We start from the raw sequence: 17,968 nt of genomic DNA on the forward strand, positions 1-17,968 counted from the left end.
TGCGTCCCATAAGCCGCCAAGGCAGCGGGGGGACACACTTCGTCCTGCAAACGCAGCGTTTGCTTAATGGAAGCAATCAACTCATCCATGATTGCAAGCTCTTCAGGCGAGCCAGGGGGAGAATTATCAACCCCCTCAACTTCAGCCTCCACCTCAGACCCCACTAGATCAAGAGAGGAGCGGGACCCCGATAAGGAGGCCCCTGCCATAACAGCCCCATCACCTTCACCCTCAGAATCAGAGGAAAGAGCAACTCTGGGCCTTTTAGTAGATTGAGCAGCCACCAGCATTTGCACCTGAGCAGCAAGGCCAGCCACAATAGTGGCTAAATCCCCCCCTGGGGGGGAAACAGCGGTCCCCTGGCTTTCCACCAATACTGTAGGAAATTTGCCCTCCTGAGAATCCATTGCCCCTGTAATGCCAGACAACCAAGGGTTAACTGCCCCTTTTAAGCAAGCGCGGCAAGCGCAGCCCACCGCACCACACTCAAGCACAATGAGACCCCCACAGGGAATATGCAAACTGAACACAGGCAATGGATAGCAAGAACAGAAGGATAAAACCTGAGGAGACCCTCGCCGCTGCTGCTGCCTCGATCGGTGTTCCTGGAAAGAGGAAGTGATGCTGCCAGGGCGCTCTATGTAAGCCTATGGAGGCTACAAGAAAATGGCCGCCATGCATGTAAACCATGCGGCCGGAGCGGGTGTAGGCAAAATGGCGTCGTTTGGCGCCGAAACCGCCGCTCCACAGTGCATTAAAACACACATTACATTCCAATATCAGAATATATGTCAGATCGCCGCAGCGATCGCTGTATATGCCCAAACATGCCAAAAAAAAAACATGCCCCACAGCACACAGCTTCTCACACTGACCAGTCTGACACACACAGTGTCATACAGCTCCCCCCCCCCCCCCCCTTGCAGCCCACAGCATGCAGCCGAGAGATAGGGAGACAAGCAGTGTGAATAGAGGCAGGTTACACAGTCCCAGACTGACACCCCCCCAGACAGACAGGTCCCCACACAAATACACTTACCTCACATGGCGTGGGGGACCCGCACAGGCGAACAAGCCGCTGCACATGAGGCAGGGAGAGTCGCAAGTCAAGACGCACAAAATGGGGGTTAAGAAACCGCACAGCGTCCAGTGAGGTAGCCACCTCACCAATCATCCCTGCACCGAACAGGGATGGGTCGTTCACTATGCCAGGAGCGTTACCTGGCTGAACGCTCGATGGCAGACTGGGAAGCCACTGACCCACGACCTGCGACCAGGGGGATCAGCCCGAGACCCAGTCCGCATGATCCTCTTCATCCGAAGAACTAACTAACGCTGACAAAATAACAGCTAAATAAAGGTAGAGAGAAAAACTCAAACAAAATATTAAAAAGAAGAAAGAGTCTGGGACAGAAAGTCCCAGCACAGAGAGAGCCAGCCACTCCTGACAAGCTAGACATTAAAACTGAGATATGGTTGCAGGAAGTAGGAGGGTATTGACTGAGGGGACCACCCCCTGAGGGTGGGATATGTTAAAAGCTTTATTGTTAACATATTCTGTTGCCTAGCTACTCCTTCGGAGCAAAGTCTAATACCCCATATGTGACGAATATGAAGAGGCGGCGACTGTCGGAGGACGTAAGAGAAATATTAAAGCTAAATTTCGATAAAAATACAATAAAATCATTATTAGCAGACACAAATACAACATAACTCACAGAATTCCTGCTAAATCTAAATGATGAAACCGAGTTGATAAATACACCTCTGTGTGTAAATAAGGTCTTGGGGCTCATGCACATGGGTGCTGTGGTCTGTACAGTGTGAATCAGTGATTCATTTATATGGCTTGAGCCACCTGGAGCTGTATGAGCACAGCTGCAGGTCCTAATTTGATAGGCGTGGGGATGCAGGTGCATAGCCCAAACACAGACAGAGTGCATTTGGGGACCGCTCACCTGCACACCTGTCCAAGTAGGGCCTGCGGCTGTGTTCATACAAGCTCTGCATCCCCATAAAATGACAGGCGGCGCCCAAACCCCTCCTTCATACAGCCAGAGTACCTGTGGGAATGAGCCCTTAATTATATATTTCTAACCTAAAAAACAGATCTCTTCTGCTGTGTGTTGTCACCACTAAGAGGGAATCTATTTAGTGATCGACCGATATAGTTTTTTTATATTATATCTGCCGATATTTTCGGACATTTAAAAAAAAAAAAAATGTTTATTTTTCTTTTCTTACAGGTACTCTTTTGGAGGGATCTGGGGGGTCTAAAAAAAACCCCAAACCTCTCCTCTGCACTTAAAAGCATTCAAAACGCCAAGTTTGGCTGTTTTGAATGCTGTAATTTTTTTTAATTTGGCGCCGAGTACCCGGACATGATGTCATGACATCACTTCCGGGTTTTTACAAGGAGACCTGATCAGAGTCGAATGTGGCTTTGATTGGGGCTTCTCTTCGGCGGCCGTGCAGGTAGGATGCCCAGGATGCCGTGGAAGGTGGCGGGAGGCTTCTCAGCCGCATCGGTTGTCACTACAAGACAGCCGATGATATATCAGCTTGGTCAATAATCGGTTGATACCTAAATCTACCTTCATCTGGTCGTCTCTCTAGGTTCTTAGGCTCCAGTCATTTGGCCAAACTGCGATGATGTAACTCACACGCATGCGCGTTGGTGTCATGATCACAGCACAGCTCTCGATGGATGGTATGTTATCCATTGAGAGTGCAGTGCACATGCGCTGGTGTTATAAGCAGCTGCTACGTTTAGGAGAGTTTCACTGTAACTACATGTGAGCCCTATTTTAGGCTTACCTGTAGATACAAGATACAAAATGGAGTTTACTACTGCCAGATCAGTTAGTAAACAGTTAAACAGAAGGATGGATTTGCGGAGGGAACTGACAGTGTAGGGGAGAAGAAGCAAAGTTGCATAGGTCAGGAAGCAGTCTGGGGGAGAGGAGTGGGAAGCCCAGCTACATAAAGCACACTAAACTGCACTGGGACATGATATCACGCAGCTATAGAACCAGTGTAACAGTAAATTCTTCACCCTATGGGAATGCAGCTGATCAGCTGTGACAGGAAGACAGAGCCATGAGGGAGAGAGATAAAAAAATATACAGGCTGGGACAAGGATTATAGCAAGAACTGCAGGGAGAGAAACAAAGTTACAGAGATAACAAACTCAGGAGCAGAGCTAACATTAGAGCCAGTGCTGGGAGGGAGGGCCCGCACAGGGAGGGGGATTAGTGAGGGACAACGGCCTCTTTCTCAGCAGATAAAAGTTGGTAGCAGGGAGAGGGGGAGAAATCCGCTTTCAGCTGCTAGAGGAAGATTTCTGTAAATGTCGTTCATCACTAATCCCCCTCCATGTGCTGGCCCCCCTGTGTGCTCGGGTCCCCTACAAGAGGACCGGTGGTCCCCCCCTACTAGTGGCCCTGGATGGGATTAGTAGTTTAAGGCAGAAATATAAAATTGCTTATTCTGTCTTTTCAACTCACAGAATTGACAAAGACATTGTATTTCTGGCAAGATTAACAGTATTTTATGTACTTGGTGAATATGTTCTTAGCCTAAAAACTAATGCACCCACCACAACTTAAGGTCTGGTGAGCTGCAATAAATTACATTTACAGTAATAGGTTTGGATACACTTTACCACTACTTTCTGTCTAAGGCTGAATTAAGTAGCACCTTTATTACCAGTTATTTTGAACCCAATTACTAAAATATGACAAATATTAACATGTGAATGTAGTGCTGATTCTTTTTAAATGTGCAGTTTTTATTAAAGTAATGTCGGGTGATCTTCAAACGTTTTTTAATTTATGCAGTCACAGTGTTACATACATACAGAAAGGAGATTACAACACAGTCATGTCAACACATTGGTTATGGTCCGCAGTTGTCACTATTAGAAAGCCAGCCCTGAGCAGTGATTTGTAGGATTAACAGGAGTATGTACACATACACAGGAAACGTCTGCACAGAGACTGAAGGAGATCAGCTGTTCTGAGACACATGATAAAAACTGTTGGGTTTTCACTATAAAATAATAGAAAACTTTGAATGTTTTTTACTTTTTTCCACATCCCATGCTGGCCCAGATGTAGATTGTGCTGTCAGAGGCAGTTAACATGGCTGATCTGCACTTAATTGGGTTCTGAGCCTCAAAGTTTTTTACCTTTATGCATTCTACGTATTAAGGCAGTAGCCTTGGGGGCCTGGATATGGCCCTTTGCTTGCCTTTATCCGGCCCTTTGGGCACTATTCCTCCCACTGAAAAAAGAAACGTTTCCTTCTATTAATTTAGGTGGTAGTCGGTTAAAGGAGAGCCCAAAATCAGCAATAAGAATCCCACTTAGATCAAAAGATTGTCGTTTTATTGGTAGCAGAACATGAGGCTTTAACATGTTCTGCTATCAATAAAATGACAATCTTTTGATCTAAGTGGGATTTTAATTGCTGATTTTGGGCGCTCATTTAACCAACTACCGCTAGAAACTTTGGAAACGACCACTAGACTGTATCTTAAGGTAGCAGCTCAGACCCCTTAACAAGGGTCCACTGCTATGGGCCAGATTGATTGGGAGTTAATTTTCCCAAGTGGCCCTCTCTCACCTACCACCCACCCACAGACCCTCTATTGAGCAGGCCAGTCCAGCGCAGCCATAAACTTTTAAAAAAAACTTCCATTGATTTAAGGCACTATTCCTCCCATTGACACCAACGATGGGGTACTATTCCTCCCATTGACACCAACAATGGGGCACTATTCCTCCCACTGACACCAACGATGGGGTACTATTCCTCCCACTGACACAAATTACGGGGTACTATTACTCCCACTGACACCAACGATGGGGTACTATTCCTCCCACTGACACAAATTACGGGGTACTCTTCCTCCCACTGACACCAACAATGGGGTACTATTCCTCCCACTGACACAAATTATGGGTACTATTCCTCCCACTGACACCAACGATGGGGTACTATTCCTCCCACTGACACAAATTATGGGGTACTATCCTCCCACTGACACCAACGATGGGGTACTATTCCTCCCACTGACACAAATTATGGGTACTATTCCTCCCACTGACACCAACGATGGGGTACTATTCCTCCCACTGACACAAATTATGGGGTACTATTCCTCCCACTGACACCAACAATGGGGCACTATTCCTCCCACTGACACCAACGATGGGGTACTATTCCTCCCACTGACACCAACGATGGGGTACTATTCCTCCCACTGACACCAAAGATGGGGTACTATTCCTCCCACGGACACAAATGATGGGGCATTATTCTTTCCCCTGATACCAACAGTGGGGCATTATTCCTCCCACTAACAACAATGATGGGGCATTATTTACTTCCATTGATGCCGGGGTATTTTCTACTCACACTGGCCACAGTCTGGCCCCCTCAAAATCTGAACGACAGTAAACTGGCCCTATTTTTAGAAAGTTTGCAGACCCCTGCATTAAGGTAAGAAACCTTCTCTGCTGCAGGATCTCACCACTGTCAACCTCCTCATTGGGCAGATTGACAGTTGCCTGTCAATCAAATGCTGTGACGAAGGAGCGGGTGGCAGGCCAAGTTGCCCGGTCTGTGTCAATAGATGCAGACAGGGGGCCGAGCGAGCCTGCAAGGATGCTGCCATGGAAAGTGGCTCTTCATGGGGGCACTCCCTGAAGAATAGCCTGGAGCACTGGTGGGGGACCCCAGAAGAGGAGGATCAGGGCTGCTCTGTGCAAAACCATTTCACAGAGCAGGTAAGTATACGTTTGTTATTTTATTTAATAAAACAAAAGGTTTAATGTTACGGGTAACATCACTGTTAAAGTGGAACTTCACTCTCTCAATCAACATTGGCTATTGTTAATCCTTATGCTTCTAGAATTACTAAATAAGTAGGAAAGTATATCATATTTATTTGTTTTAAACTTTTTTCTTTTTTTCTTTCATTCCGTCAGTTACTTCCTGGTTTCCATGGAAGACATACATAGATCAGTGAGCTTGCTTTGAATAATAAAAATGATTTAACTAGCATTTTGGACTGTTGTGCTCAGGTGCAGAGTAGTTCCAATTTAAGTATTCTGGGATGTACTTTGCTGGGTAGGACTTGTATAGGGGTGTGAAGTTGGTTATACACACAAAGGCAAGGACCGCACTCAGACGTGAGAAGAAACATGAATTTATTCACCACTTGTAGATCCATACACAACTTGTAAAATCACGGACAAGAACAAAAGGTTGACGCGTTTCACAAAATTACATTTGCTTACTCATAACCACTGTAGTGTGTAGTTGATTGGCCTCACAGAGTTTTTAAGACTTGCAGCAGCAACCAGCCAACTATTAACTGGTGGGAGAACAGACCATTACGTGTCTACAGGTTGGTGATTTTTCTTTGGCATTATCCAGCATTAACATTCATTTTTCCAGAAATGCTGGTGGATATACACTCACCGGCCATTTTATTAGGTGCACCTGTTCAATTGCTGGGTAACACTAATTGCAAACCAGCCAATCACATGGCAGCAACCCAATGCATTTAGGCATCTAGACATGGTGAAGATGACTTACTGGAGTTCAAACCAAGCATCAGAATGGGGAAGAAAGGGAATTTAAGTGACTTTGAATGTGGCATGGTTGTTGGTGCCAGACGGGCTAGTCTGAGTATTTCCAAAACTGTTAATCTACTGGGGTTTTCACGCACAACCATCTCTAGGGTTTACAGAGAATGGTCCGAAGGAGAGAAAATATCCAGTGAGCAGCAGTTGTGTGGAGGAAAATGCCTTGTTGATGTCAGAGGTCAGAGGAGAATGGGCAGACTGGATTGAGATGATAAAAAAGGCAACAGTAACTCAAATAAACACTCGTTACAACCAAAGTATGTAGAATATCATCTCTAAAAGCACAACACATCGAACCTTGAAGCAGATTGGCTACAACAGAAGAAGACCCCACGGGTGCCACTCCTGTCAGCTAAGAACAGGAAACCGAGGCTACAATTTGCACAGGCTTGCCGAAATTGGAAAATGGAAGATTAGAAAAATGTTGCATGGTCTGATGAGTCTCGATTTCAGCTGGGACATTCACATGGTAGGGTCAGAACTTGGAATAAACAACATGAAAGCATGGATCCATCCTGCATGTATCAATGGTTCAGGCTGGTGGTGGTGGTGTGATGGTGTGGGGGTATTTTCTTGGCACACTTTGGGCCCCTTAGTACCAACTGAGCACTGTTTAAACACCACGACCTACCTGAGTATTGTTGGTGGCCATGTTCATCCCTTTATGACTACAATGTACCCATCTTCTGATGGCTCCTTCCAGCAGGATAATGCACCATGTCACAGAGCTCAAATCATCTCACCACTGGTTTCTTGAACATGACAATGAGTTCACTGTAATCCAATGGCCTCTACAATCACCAGATCTCAATCCAATAGCGCACCTTTGGGATGTGGTGGTGGTGGAACAGGAGATTGGCATCATGGATGTAAAGCCAACAAATCTGCAGCAATGGCGTGATGCTATCATGTCAATATGGACCAAAATCTCTGAGGAATGTTTCCAACACTTTGTTGAATCTTTGCCATGAAGAATTAGGGCAGTTCTGAAGGCAAAAGGGTGTCCAACCCGGTACTAGCAAGGCGTACCCAATAAAGTGGCCAGTGAGTGTATATTTGCAGTGTAGGCATTCAACAGCTCTATAATTTCAGCTTTAATATGGTATAAGAAAATATAAAAAAACCTAATAACACTTACATTGACTCTGAAGCACTGGTGCGAGCCATCCAAGAAGCGGACATTACAAACTACTTCAGATCTATTTTTCTCTTTCGGAAGTTCAGTAACTCGAATATTGTTTATCCTTCCACCCAAAGCACGCAGCCTGGAGTTCATTACTAGTACGGTTCCTACAAAAAATAAAAACATTTTTGTTAAAAGAAACATTACATTTCTATAGAATATATACATTATTATTGAAACTTTACAATTCAAATAAAAACTTCTGTACTTTCATATATTTGCACCCACAATTACAATTTAGAGGGAAACCTTATTATCTTCCATAGTGGGATTCCTTTATTAAAGCGGTGTTCCGGCCTCCCCTCCAAAAATTGAAAGTCAGTAGCTACTCATACTGTAGATGCTGACTTTTAATATTAGGACACTGATGTGTGCTGGAATCCAGCGATGTCAGCACCGAGGCCAGGCAGAAAAAACCTATAGCTGAGAGTGGGTATATACCCCCTGGGACTGCCCCATAGGTGTAGTCCAGCTTTTTCCTGCCTAGTGTCCTACTCCTGTAGGGGGCAGTATAATCGCCGCAAATTTTAGAGTAAGAACAATAATGCTAGCACTAGACCTCCTCTCTAACTACAAACAGGTAACCTGTAAATGCGTTTAAAACGTTGCCTATGAAGATTTTTAAGTACTGTAGTTTGTCGCTATTGCACGATTGTGCGCAATTTTAAAGCATGACATGTTAAGTATCTATTTACTTGGTGTAACATCATCTTTCAAATTTTACAAAAAATTGGGGTAAATATTGTGTTTTCTTTTAAATTCATGAAAAAAAAATTTTTTAAAAATTGCATTTGCACAAATACTGTGTGACATAAAAACTTCAACGATCGCCATTTTATTCCCTAGGGTCTCTGCTAAAAAGAAATTGTATAATGTTTGGGGGGTTAAAGTAATTTTCTAGCAAAAAATACTGATTTAAACTTGTAAACAAAAAGTGCCTGAAAAAGCCTGGTCGGCAAGTGGTTAATCTCTCTTTTTCCTCCTTCAAATTCCCTTCCTCTAACTAGTTTCAATACCTCTATAACCTACACCCAACATGCTTAGCTAATAATTTTATGATTTCTTCAGGGATATTAGAAGTGTTTTACGTGACAAAGTTACAGTGCTCATAGTGGAAATGTGAGCATGATGACACCAGCATCTTAATAAAAGTAGTAAACAAAAAAGAGGAAAGATCATAAATATTAAAGAGAGAACTGAATTTTATAGAAACGGGAGGATTTATATAAGAGAGAATACAGAGTAGGGATCAAATGAATAAAGGAAACCTACTTTGGAAGAAATTTAGGTCTTCCTCTAAAATTTTAGTTGTGGATGCAAATATCAGAAAATCTAAAACAATTTATAAAAAGGATTGTATTGAATATTTAATATAGGGGTTGACACGCAACTAGTAATGTTTGCGTCACATCCATTACGGCAAATTTAATATAAATAAAACCCTAAGTATAAAGTCAAACAAGGTTCAAAAACATAATCTCCCAAGATATAAATAGATGTTCTAGAATCCTTATCACTTACATGGAAGCTAATTATGTGAAATACGTAAAGTATCTGTAAGTCACAGCATAGTAAATCCTCAAAAGCAAACATTACACCTTGTTTAAACATGCCTTCTATGTAAAATCTACAAAAAAAGCACGCTAAATATTTTTTGAATTTTTGTTTTCTCATGTTTTACGAATGATCACAAGACCTTTGCCTACCCCCTGCCCCACGCCACTTTGAGGGTTGGGGGCAGAAACTGAAATGTATCTGCCTGCATAGTTTCCTAAATCAACCTAAATCAATGAGTGAGGGGGCAGGCATGCTTTACACAAGCAAACTACAGCTGGCCATAAATTTGTAGATTTTCAGATGAACGTTCATACAATCATACGACTATTTTTACAAAAATACTCAGCACTTGATAAATACCTCTCGAAAGAACATCAGCATTTCATTTGCTTTTAACTTTAGATTTTGTAATGAATAGACTTTCCCAAACAAAACCACACACAGGGCTTGATTTACTAAAACTGGAGTGTATACAGTCTGGTGCAGCTCTGCATAGAAACTTTGACTGTGCAGTGACCGGTTAGCTGAGAAGTGCCAAAGTGTGTCAACCCCCCTTGCAGGCCAGAGTCAGGCGTCGCACTGATAGAAGCAAAGCTGATATTCACAACAGATTCATCCAGCAAGAAAGTGAAACATGGAAACAGGTGATAATTTTCCTTTCCTGTGATGTGATTCAGTCACTGGCAAATTGTCACCAGAGACAAGTCCGCTAGTATGCCATGTCCCTAATTGTGGAGGGGGCTGGGGAGAGTAAATTTTAAAGGACGATTGTACTACAAATCTGAATAAAATTATTTTTAATACTATACATAATAAAGAAAATATATTAAAAACACAATAATTACCATTTGAGTATCATTTTTGACATTGCAATTTCTCTTTTCTGACTACATAAGTTATAGCAGTTAGAATCTACATTGCCTAATCACTTCAATTATCAGGCCTATTTGAAATTATGGTTTGACCATACAACACTCAATCAATTGCATCACTGTCAGTTCAGCATTCAAGTGACAAATGATTCCACTGAGAAAATCTTCAGTACATTCTTGAGAGACCCGGTCTCGGGAAGTAACAACCTGTGTTGTTCCTGTGTTCTGGTTGGTATAGAAGTGTTTGTAATGCCTCGTACACACGCAAGGATTATCGGCCGACCGATCGTCCGACTTTTGTACAGAGTGGTGTTTTGTTGGTTGGAATGTGCCTAGACTGCACACAAATTTTCTCGGCCAACAAAAATCTACTTCAGAAGTGATGTCATGTGCTGGTTTACTTTCCGTGTGTTTTTTCTTCTCTGAGCATGCCCAGTCTTGCTCATCAGATTTTTGTCTGCCGAAATCTGTACTGACTGACGGAAAATCGGCTGTTGTGTTGACGGCCAACAAAAATTTTATAGCCTGCACACCAGATTTTTTTCGGCCGAAAAGTCGGAGTCGGTTGTCGGAAGCATCATACTAACAAGCCGAAAATCGGCCGATCGGACGTTGGCCGAAAATTCCCGGCCAATAATCGATGCGTGTGTATGAGGCATAACAAGCCGAAAATCGGCCGATCGGACGTTTGCCGAAAATTCACGGCCAATTATCAACGCGTGTGTACGGGGCTTTAGTCTGTAATGTTATCTGCCAGCAAGCGTTAAGCCTCACTAGTTGCCTGTCGGATGGGTTGGCACTTTGAGTTCTAAAAATTTGTTAGCCTGGCGAATCCCTAAAGCAGTATTGATTAATGTGCTGTGCAAAGAAGTCTGGGCTTTAACATTTCTAGAGTGTTCTAAGGAGTCTCCCCAGAGGAAGAGTTTTTGTGAGGATCTGGAGCCACCTACTACTTGGATGCTGCCAAAGTCCTGAGCAAGACACTTGTTGCTGCCAACCCGAAGAGAAGTGAGATTTGCTGTAAGAGAGACAGTGGAACCTTCTCTGCTAATTTGCAATTACTACAGTAAAGCACACATAAGAATCTTGACTTTAGAGGATTTAGTGAATGTACTCCAGTGAATGAAATGAACATTGAAACAATAATCTAGATCAGGGGTCGTCAAACTATGGCCCTCCAGTTGTTCAGGAACTAAAATTCCCAACATGCCTAGTTCATGTATGTAAATGTCAGAGTTTTACAATGCCTCATGGGATGTGTAGTTCCGCAACAGCTGGAGGGCCGTAGTTTGAGATGCATGGAGCAGCCCGGAATAAGAAGGCCAGCAGGGCATTGAGGGACACAGCATTGTATTAAGTCTTGGACATCCAGGTTATACTGCCAACTTTTGGAGGTTTGGACACTGGCAAAACAAATATGTTATGCCCGTCCCCACATAAACCAGCCTCCAATCATCATGCCTTAGTTTTATGAGCAAGCAATACATAACACCAAAAACACAAAGGGATGGGACCCGTTTTCCTCAATGGACTTCCACGTTAAAACCTAGCTAATATAATATAAAAGTAATTTGATGTGAGAGAACAATAAGAATAGCGGATGAGCAGAAAAAGTCAGGCAGATTACAAGTTAGTGATCACTGATCTAGAAAATTTACCTATCTGAGTAAAAAAAAACTTTATTTTTTTTGTAATTCTTTGTATCACAAAAAGTAAAAAAGAAGGCAACATAAAAATTGGATTTTTGTACTTACCATAAAATATATTTCTCTGAGTTCATCGACAGACACAGAGCTCCATAAAACACAACCACTGGGTTATATTGCCTCCTCCAGGAGTAGGACTAGGCAGAACAAAAAACACATGGCTACGCCAACGGGCCATCCTTAGCTGGTATATAACCCCCCTCTCTGCTCTAGGTAATCAGTTTAGTAGCAAGCAGTATTAGAAGTAATAGAACTCCATAGAGGGGTGGGTGCCGTGTCCATTGACGAACCCGGTAAGTACAAAAATCCCATTTTATCTTTTGTTCGACGGACACAGCTCTCCATAAATCATAACTAGTAGGACATCCAAAAGCAGTGCCAAAAGGAAAATGAGGGGTAGGGGAACATAACCCACGGCTAAACATAAGTGCCCTTAACCAGGACACAGGAGCCTTAACCGGGTCACAGGACCCCCATCTGAAAAAATAAAAGTTTAAAGAAAAACACCCCTCAAGAGGGAACAGCCCCTCTTAAACAGCAGCCTGCAAAACTTTGCATTACAGGTTTATAAAAACAAAAAAAAAAAGTCTGCCCGATCCTCAAAGAAAGGTTTATATAACCAAAAGTTCCTAAAGCTGCATCCAATCCTTAAAGCCAAATGTGTAATTCAGGTTACCAAACAAGCACTGTTTATTTTAGTAATACTTTTTATTTTATGTAAATATTCATGTAACATCGGAAATCTTTAAGAGTGGTATAATCATTTCCATATACAAAAAAGCAAAATCAGCAGTTGTGGCTTTCTAGATATGATACAGATTCTGTGTTCCTTCCGATATAATTATACTAACATCAATTTTGGTTATATTTAGCTTTGTATTGTATTAAAGAAATGCAATTTGCAAATATTTAAAAAATCAATTGAAAAATGTATTCTGAAAGGCAAATATATTTCTGACACAATTCCTAATTGCTGCGTTGAAGTTGCTATGCTAGAAATACTGGTAGATCAAGCTTTCAGAAGGCAGACACACCAATGCTGAAGCTAATGACACATTCTTGAAAGTATAACTAAAGTCAAAGCTTTTTTTTTGTAGAGTAGGGGAGTGTTAAAGTACTGTCATTTAAATGTCCCTGTGTCTCATTAGGAAGATATTTCCCTTCACTTCCTGTCCTGTAGGGAGGATATCTTTCCAATGTAGGGGAAATCCCTTCTTAACTGAGGGAACCTGGCTGTGACAGCTTGCAGCTTCACAGCTGGGCGTCCACTGCGCATGCAAGGCACTGTGATTGGTCCCGCAGTCTTCTGGGAGCGGTCAAAAGTCCCAAAAGACTGCAGGGGGGGGGACTTCCATTTCAAAATTTCTAGGTGATCGGAGCGGAAGTGGGAGCGGTACCTGTCAAGATCAGGTACTTGCTTCCTCCCCAATGTAGGGGAAATCCATTCTTAACTGTGGGCACCTGGGTGTGACAGCTTGCGGCTTCACAGCCGGGTGTCCACTGTGCATGCAAGGCACTGTAATTGGTCCCGCAGTCTTCTGGGAGTGGTCAAAAGTCCCAAAAGACTGCAGGGGGACTTCCATTTCCAATTGTCTAGGCGATCAGAGCGGAAGTGGGAGCGGTACCTGTCCTAATCAGGTACTCGCTTCCTCCCAAAAAGTGCCATTACTGAAAGAGGAGCGGGGGAGACCTTGTGGGTGGAGTTCTGCTTTAAGAATGAGAATCTTCAGAGACAGCAAAAAAATACAACAGTGATTATAACCCCTTACCTTCCACCCAAATACCTGACATTTTTTTAAATTCAACCAAAGTTGACCAAAGCTTTAGTAAATCTCCCCCTTTCAGTCGTAAAATCTGCACTTTAACCTGCCTAGCGGTATCCCCGAGCGTGACTCGGGGTGGATTTTCCATGCTGTTATCGGTATCCCCGAGTCACGCTCGGGGTGGATGTGCAGAGCGAGCAGCGGTGTCTCTTACCTTCTCCTGGCGATCCAGCGATGATCTCCCATTGCTGAGATCGCCAGCCATCTGAGATCCCCGCCACTCGTCCGTCCTCCGTCGGTCTGATGACTTCCTAGTTCCGTTCCCTGCAGCAGCAATGCTGCATGGGAGCAGAACTAGGGAGGGAAATTCAAATGTTGGACATAACATTTATATTATTATATATATATATATATATATATATATATATATATATATATATATATATATACACACACACACACACACACACACATATACATATATATATATATATATATATATGTATATATACATATACACACACACATATATATATATATATATATGAATATAATATAACGCATGAATTATAATCTAATCAATAATATAATTTTATTATATAATATAATATATATATATATATATATTATATATTATATAATAAAATTATATTATTGATTAGATTATAACTCATGCGTTTGTGTTTCAAATGTATCACATCTGGGATGTCTACTAGAGTCTTGTTTTGGTCAGGTTTAAGTCAGTAATTACTAAGAATTGTAGGCCTATAATACAGAACGCCAAATTTCCATGCAAAAAATTGTACCGCTTTTGGTACAGAATTCCTGACATAATCATACCGCCAGGGAGGTTAAAAATAATGCCTAAAATTGTATGGGTATAGTGCAAATTTTACGACTGAAAGGGGGAGATTTAGGCTTCTTTCACACGGTCCGCCTCCGCAGGCGGATCCGTGTTGCTCAGCGGGGATCAATCCGCGATCCCCGCTGAGCCGGGCGGATGACAGCTCCGTCTCCGCTTGCAGAGCGGAGAGGGAGGTGTCTCAGCACCCGCTGCCCTCTATGGGGGATCGGAGGAGAGCGGACCGCTTGTCCGCTCACATCAGATCTGCTCCGCTCCGATTACTGAACGGATGGAAAAATAGGGTTTCCATCCGTCCAGATTTCAGCACAGGATCGGATGCGGATGGCAGCGGGTGTCAGCGGAGGTGACCTCCGCTGACACCCGCTGCCCCATAGAGCTGCATGGAGGATCCGATCAGATCCGCCTAAAAAACTGACAGGCGGATCTGATCGGACCGCCCGTGTGAAAGAGCCCTTACTAAAACTGAAGCACTTAATCTGATGCAGCTCTGCATGGTAGCCAGCTTCTAACTTCAGCTTGTTCAATTAAGCTTTGATAAAAAAAAAAAACCCTGGAAGCTGATTGGATTCTATGCAGAGCTGCACCAGATTTTGCACTTTGCAATTTTAGTAAATCAACCCCAAAGAGTCATCCACTTCATCGAGTTTTAAAACATTTCAGCTAGTATAACTCAATTGAACCAAGGTCTGTCCCAAAGGGAAATATATCTGATACTCTATGGCCAAAAAAGTAACACAAGTTCCTACGCTGCCTTTGCCTTCTCCCATTCCTACTTGTTTAATGTATTTACTATGTACAGAAGGTTAGTGGCAACGTGTTTCTGTTATGCATTTTTTTACATTATATTCATTAGGGGCTTTGATGGAAAACCTTTCCAGCTTTTTAAAGTCCTACATTGTTCTGTAGTCTCAGCGCTATGCATTTAAATGTACTAAATGACATGCCCTGATTTTATAACGTCTGTATATATTTGGATATCTTTGTCCTAACTTTTCCTTGTCTTTTTACTTAAAGCGGAGCTCCACCCAAAAAGGGGAAGTTCCGCTTTAAGCACTCCTCCTCCCCCCAAATATGCCACATTTGGAGGGGGGGGGGGAGACAGGTACCTTGTTTTGACATGTACCTGCTACTACTTCCCCTCAACCCGCCTATCTCCTCTCCCCCTCCGTGCCGGTTCACACTTCTGCGATGACAGACATCGCATGTGATTCGGAGTGCACTGCTCCTGAAATCACACGCGATGTGTGTGCGATGCGAATTTAGCCATACAGATTGTATATCTGAATTTGCATCTGAATCGCACTGAACACGCACAGGACCTTTTTTTTGGTCCGCAGCAGAATCAGCTCGCATGGTGGTTCACACCAGTGCAATCCAATTCATGTGCGAACTGTCAGTTCGCACTAAGATATGCGAGCTGATATGGGGGTGTCGCTAACTTTGTATTGACACCCCCAGGGATTCGCATATGGCAGTGTGAACTGCCATGCGAGTTCAATGCGATGCGGAAACCCTGCGGGATTCACAGGGTTCCCGCGAACCCACACTCCCTCCTTGCAATCTTCTGGGACCTGTCACAGGTCCCAGAAGATTGCCCGACCAATGGGTAGGTGTTGCATGCGCAGTGCGCACCCGGTTCCGAAGCCGCAAGCTGTCACAGCCGGGTGCCCACACTTGCAATGCCGGTGCAACGTAGAGGAGAGGGAAAGAAGTGAGGCTTTAGGGGACCACATCGCTGGACCGTGGCAGAGGTGAGTGTGCGTTTATTAAAAATCAGCAGCTACACTTTTTTTGTAGCTGCTGACTTTTAATAAACAAAAAAATGAGTGGAACTCCGCTTTAATTAAGACATCGAACAAGTGAAAAAAGTAAAACTATTTGAAAATAGAGTGCAAAAATACAGAAATCTAAAAAAATCATTTATATCCTTCTAATCTTTCACAGAATGTTCATTGGAGACTTGTGTGGTAAAGAAGATTTATCATTTTCAGCAGGTAAAAATGTGATGAGACCAAAAGTTAAATAATGACAAATGCTGCACACGCCTTCATTACTGTGTGCTGCTGCTGTCTTTACAATGTGCTGGAGTTGAAGAATAGTAATGTGAGTCACTCCTACATTTTTCTTTCCCGACGTGTATTCAGGAACAAACCATAGAAAGAAAACATTGTGTACAATAATTAGTGCGCTGACTGCAGATTGCTCTTCCTGTTAATTAGGTGGATAAGCATATGGTAAATCTTATATAATCTAAAAGGAAAGACCCAGATCTGGTCGTAAACCTGCTGTTTGACATCACAGCATGCCATTCTCAATATACCAGGGCAATCAACACAGTAAAGGTTACAAATGCAAAGTTCAAGCATGAGCAGTTAGCCTGGGTTCACAATGGAGCAGCTTCAAAGTCGCCCCGTGCAGCGCGACTTCAGTGGGGCTTGCATGCGACTTCTCTAAAAGAAGTCAATGGAAGTCGCCCCCAAAGTAGTGCAGGAACATTTTTCTAAGTCGGAGAGAATTGAGCTGCTCCGATTAGAACGGTTCCATTGCACTGAATGGAGCACGACTTGTCAGGCGGCTAAGTCGCCTGACAAGTTGCCCCAGTTTGAACCGGGACTAAAGGGGGGTAAGTGAATGGATCTGAGGATCAGTGGCAGTTTAAAAAGAACACGTCTGTGGTCATACTGTGCCAAGCCCTCAGCTTTAAAGGACTTGTAAAGGTAGAAGGTTTTGTATCTTAAAGCGGACCTTCAGTCATTTTTTCATCTTTCCATCTATTAAATCTTCTGCCCTTGTTGTTTACGCTTTGGATAGTAAAACTTTTTTTTTCTGCCAGTAAATACCTAACACAGCCCACTTCCTCTATCTTGTATGGTAATTAGCCTAAGGCTAATGCCATCATGCACAGCTCTCTCTCTCTAAAGGTCCGTACACACTTGACGGAAATCGGACGAAATATCCTCTGATTTTTCTCTCTCTTGCTCAGCGTTCATTACCGTTTTTAGTTGACAGTGTATAAATGTTCACGAAATTCCTTGTCCGATTTTTTTTTTTTTTTGGGACATTTGTTCCCAGACTTCTGGGTTGTCAGCAACTTCAGATCATGCGCGGTCTTTCGTATACGATTTTTCACGGACGTACTGCATACACATTAAACGAAAATTGGTTGTCTGGGGACGGACGATAAAAATTTTGGTGTTTGTCCCTCCGTTTCGGCATCGGCTGCTGAAAGTTGTGTACACACTAGTCGAAAATCGTACGATTTTACCTCGGACGGGAATTTTCGGCAGATTTTCTACTAGTGTGTACCCCACTTAACTCTCGTGACAGTTTGCCAGCAAGGGAGGAGGGGTGAGTCATAGGAGAGCC

General features: G+C 43.1%; 1 protein-coding gene across 1 annotated transcript in view; it reads right to left on the reverse strand.

Annotated features, from left to right (window-relative positions):
- The window catches only part of PTPN3 (protein tyrosine phosphatase non-receptor type 3), a 346,819-nt gene that overhangs the window by 232,194 nt on the left and 96,657 nt on the right, over positions 1-17,968 (reverse strand). Inside the window, exon 2 of the mRNA XM_082257741.1 lies at positions 7,795-7,946. Within this exon, the coding sequence (XP_082113867.1) occupies positions 7,795-7,932 (138 nt within the window). The 5' untranslated portion in view covers positions 7,933-7,946. The remainder of the gene's footprint in view (positions 1-7,794; positions 7,947-17,968) is intronic.

The sequence above is a fragment of the Pelophylax lessonae genome (assembly GCF_965119305.1).
Source record: "Pelophylax lessonae genome assembly, chromosome: 5".
Taxonomy (NCBI): Eukaryota; Metazoa; Chordata; class Amphibia; order Anura; family Ranidae; genus Pelophylax; species Pelophylax lessonae.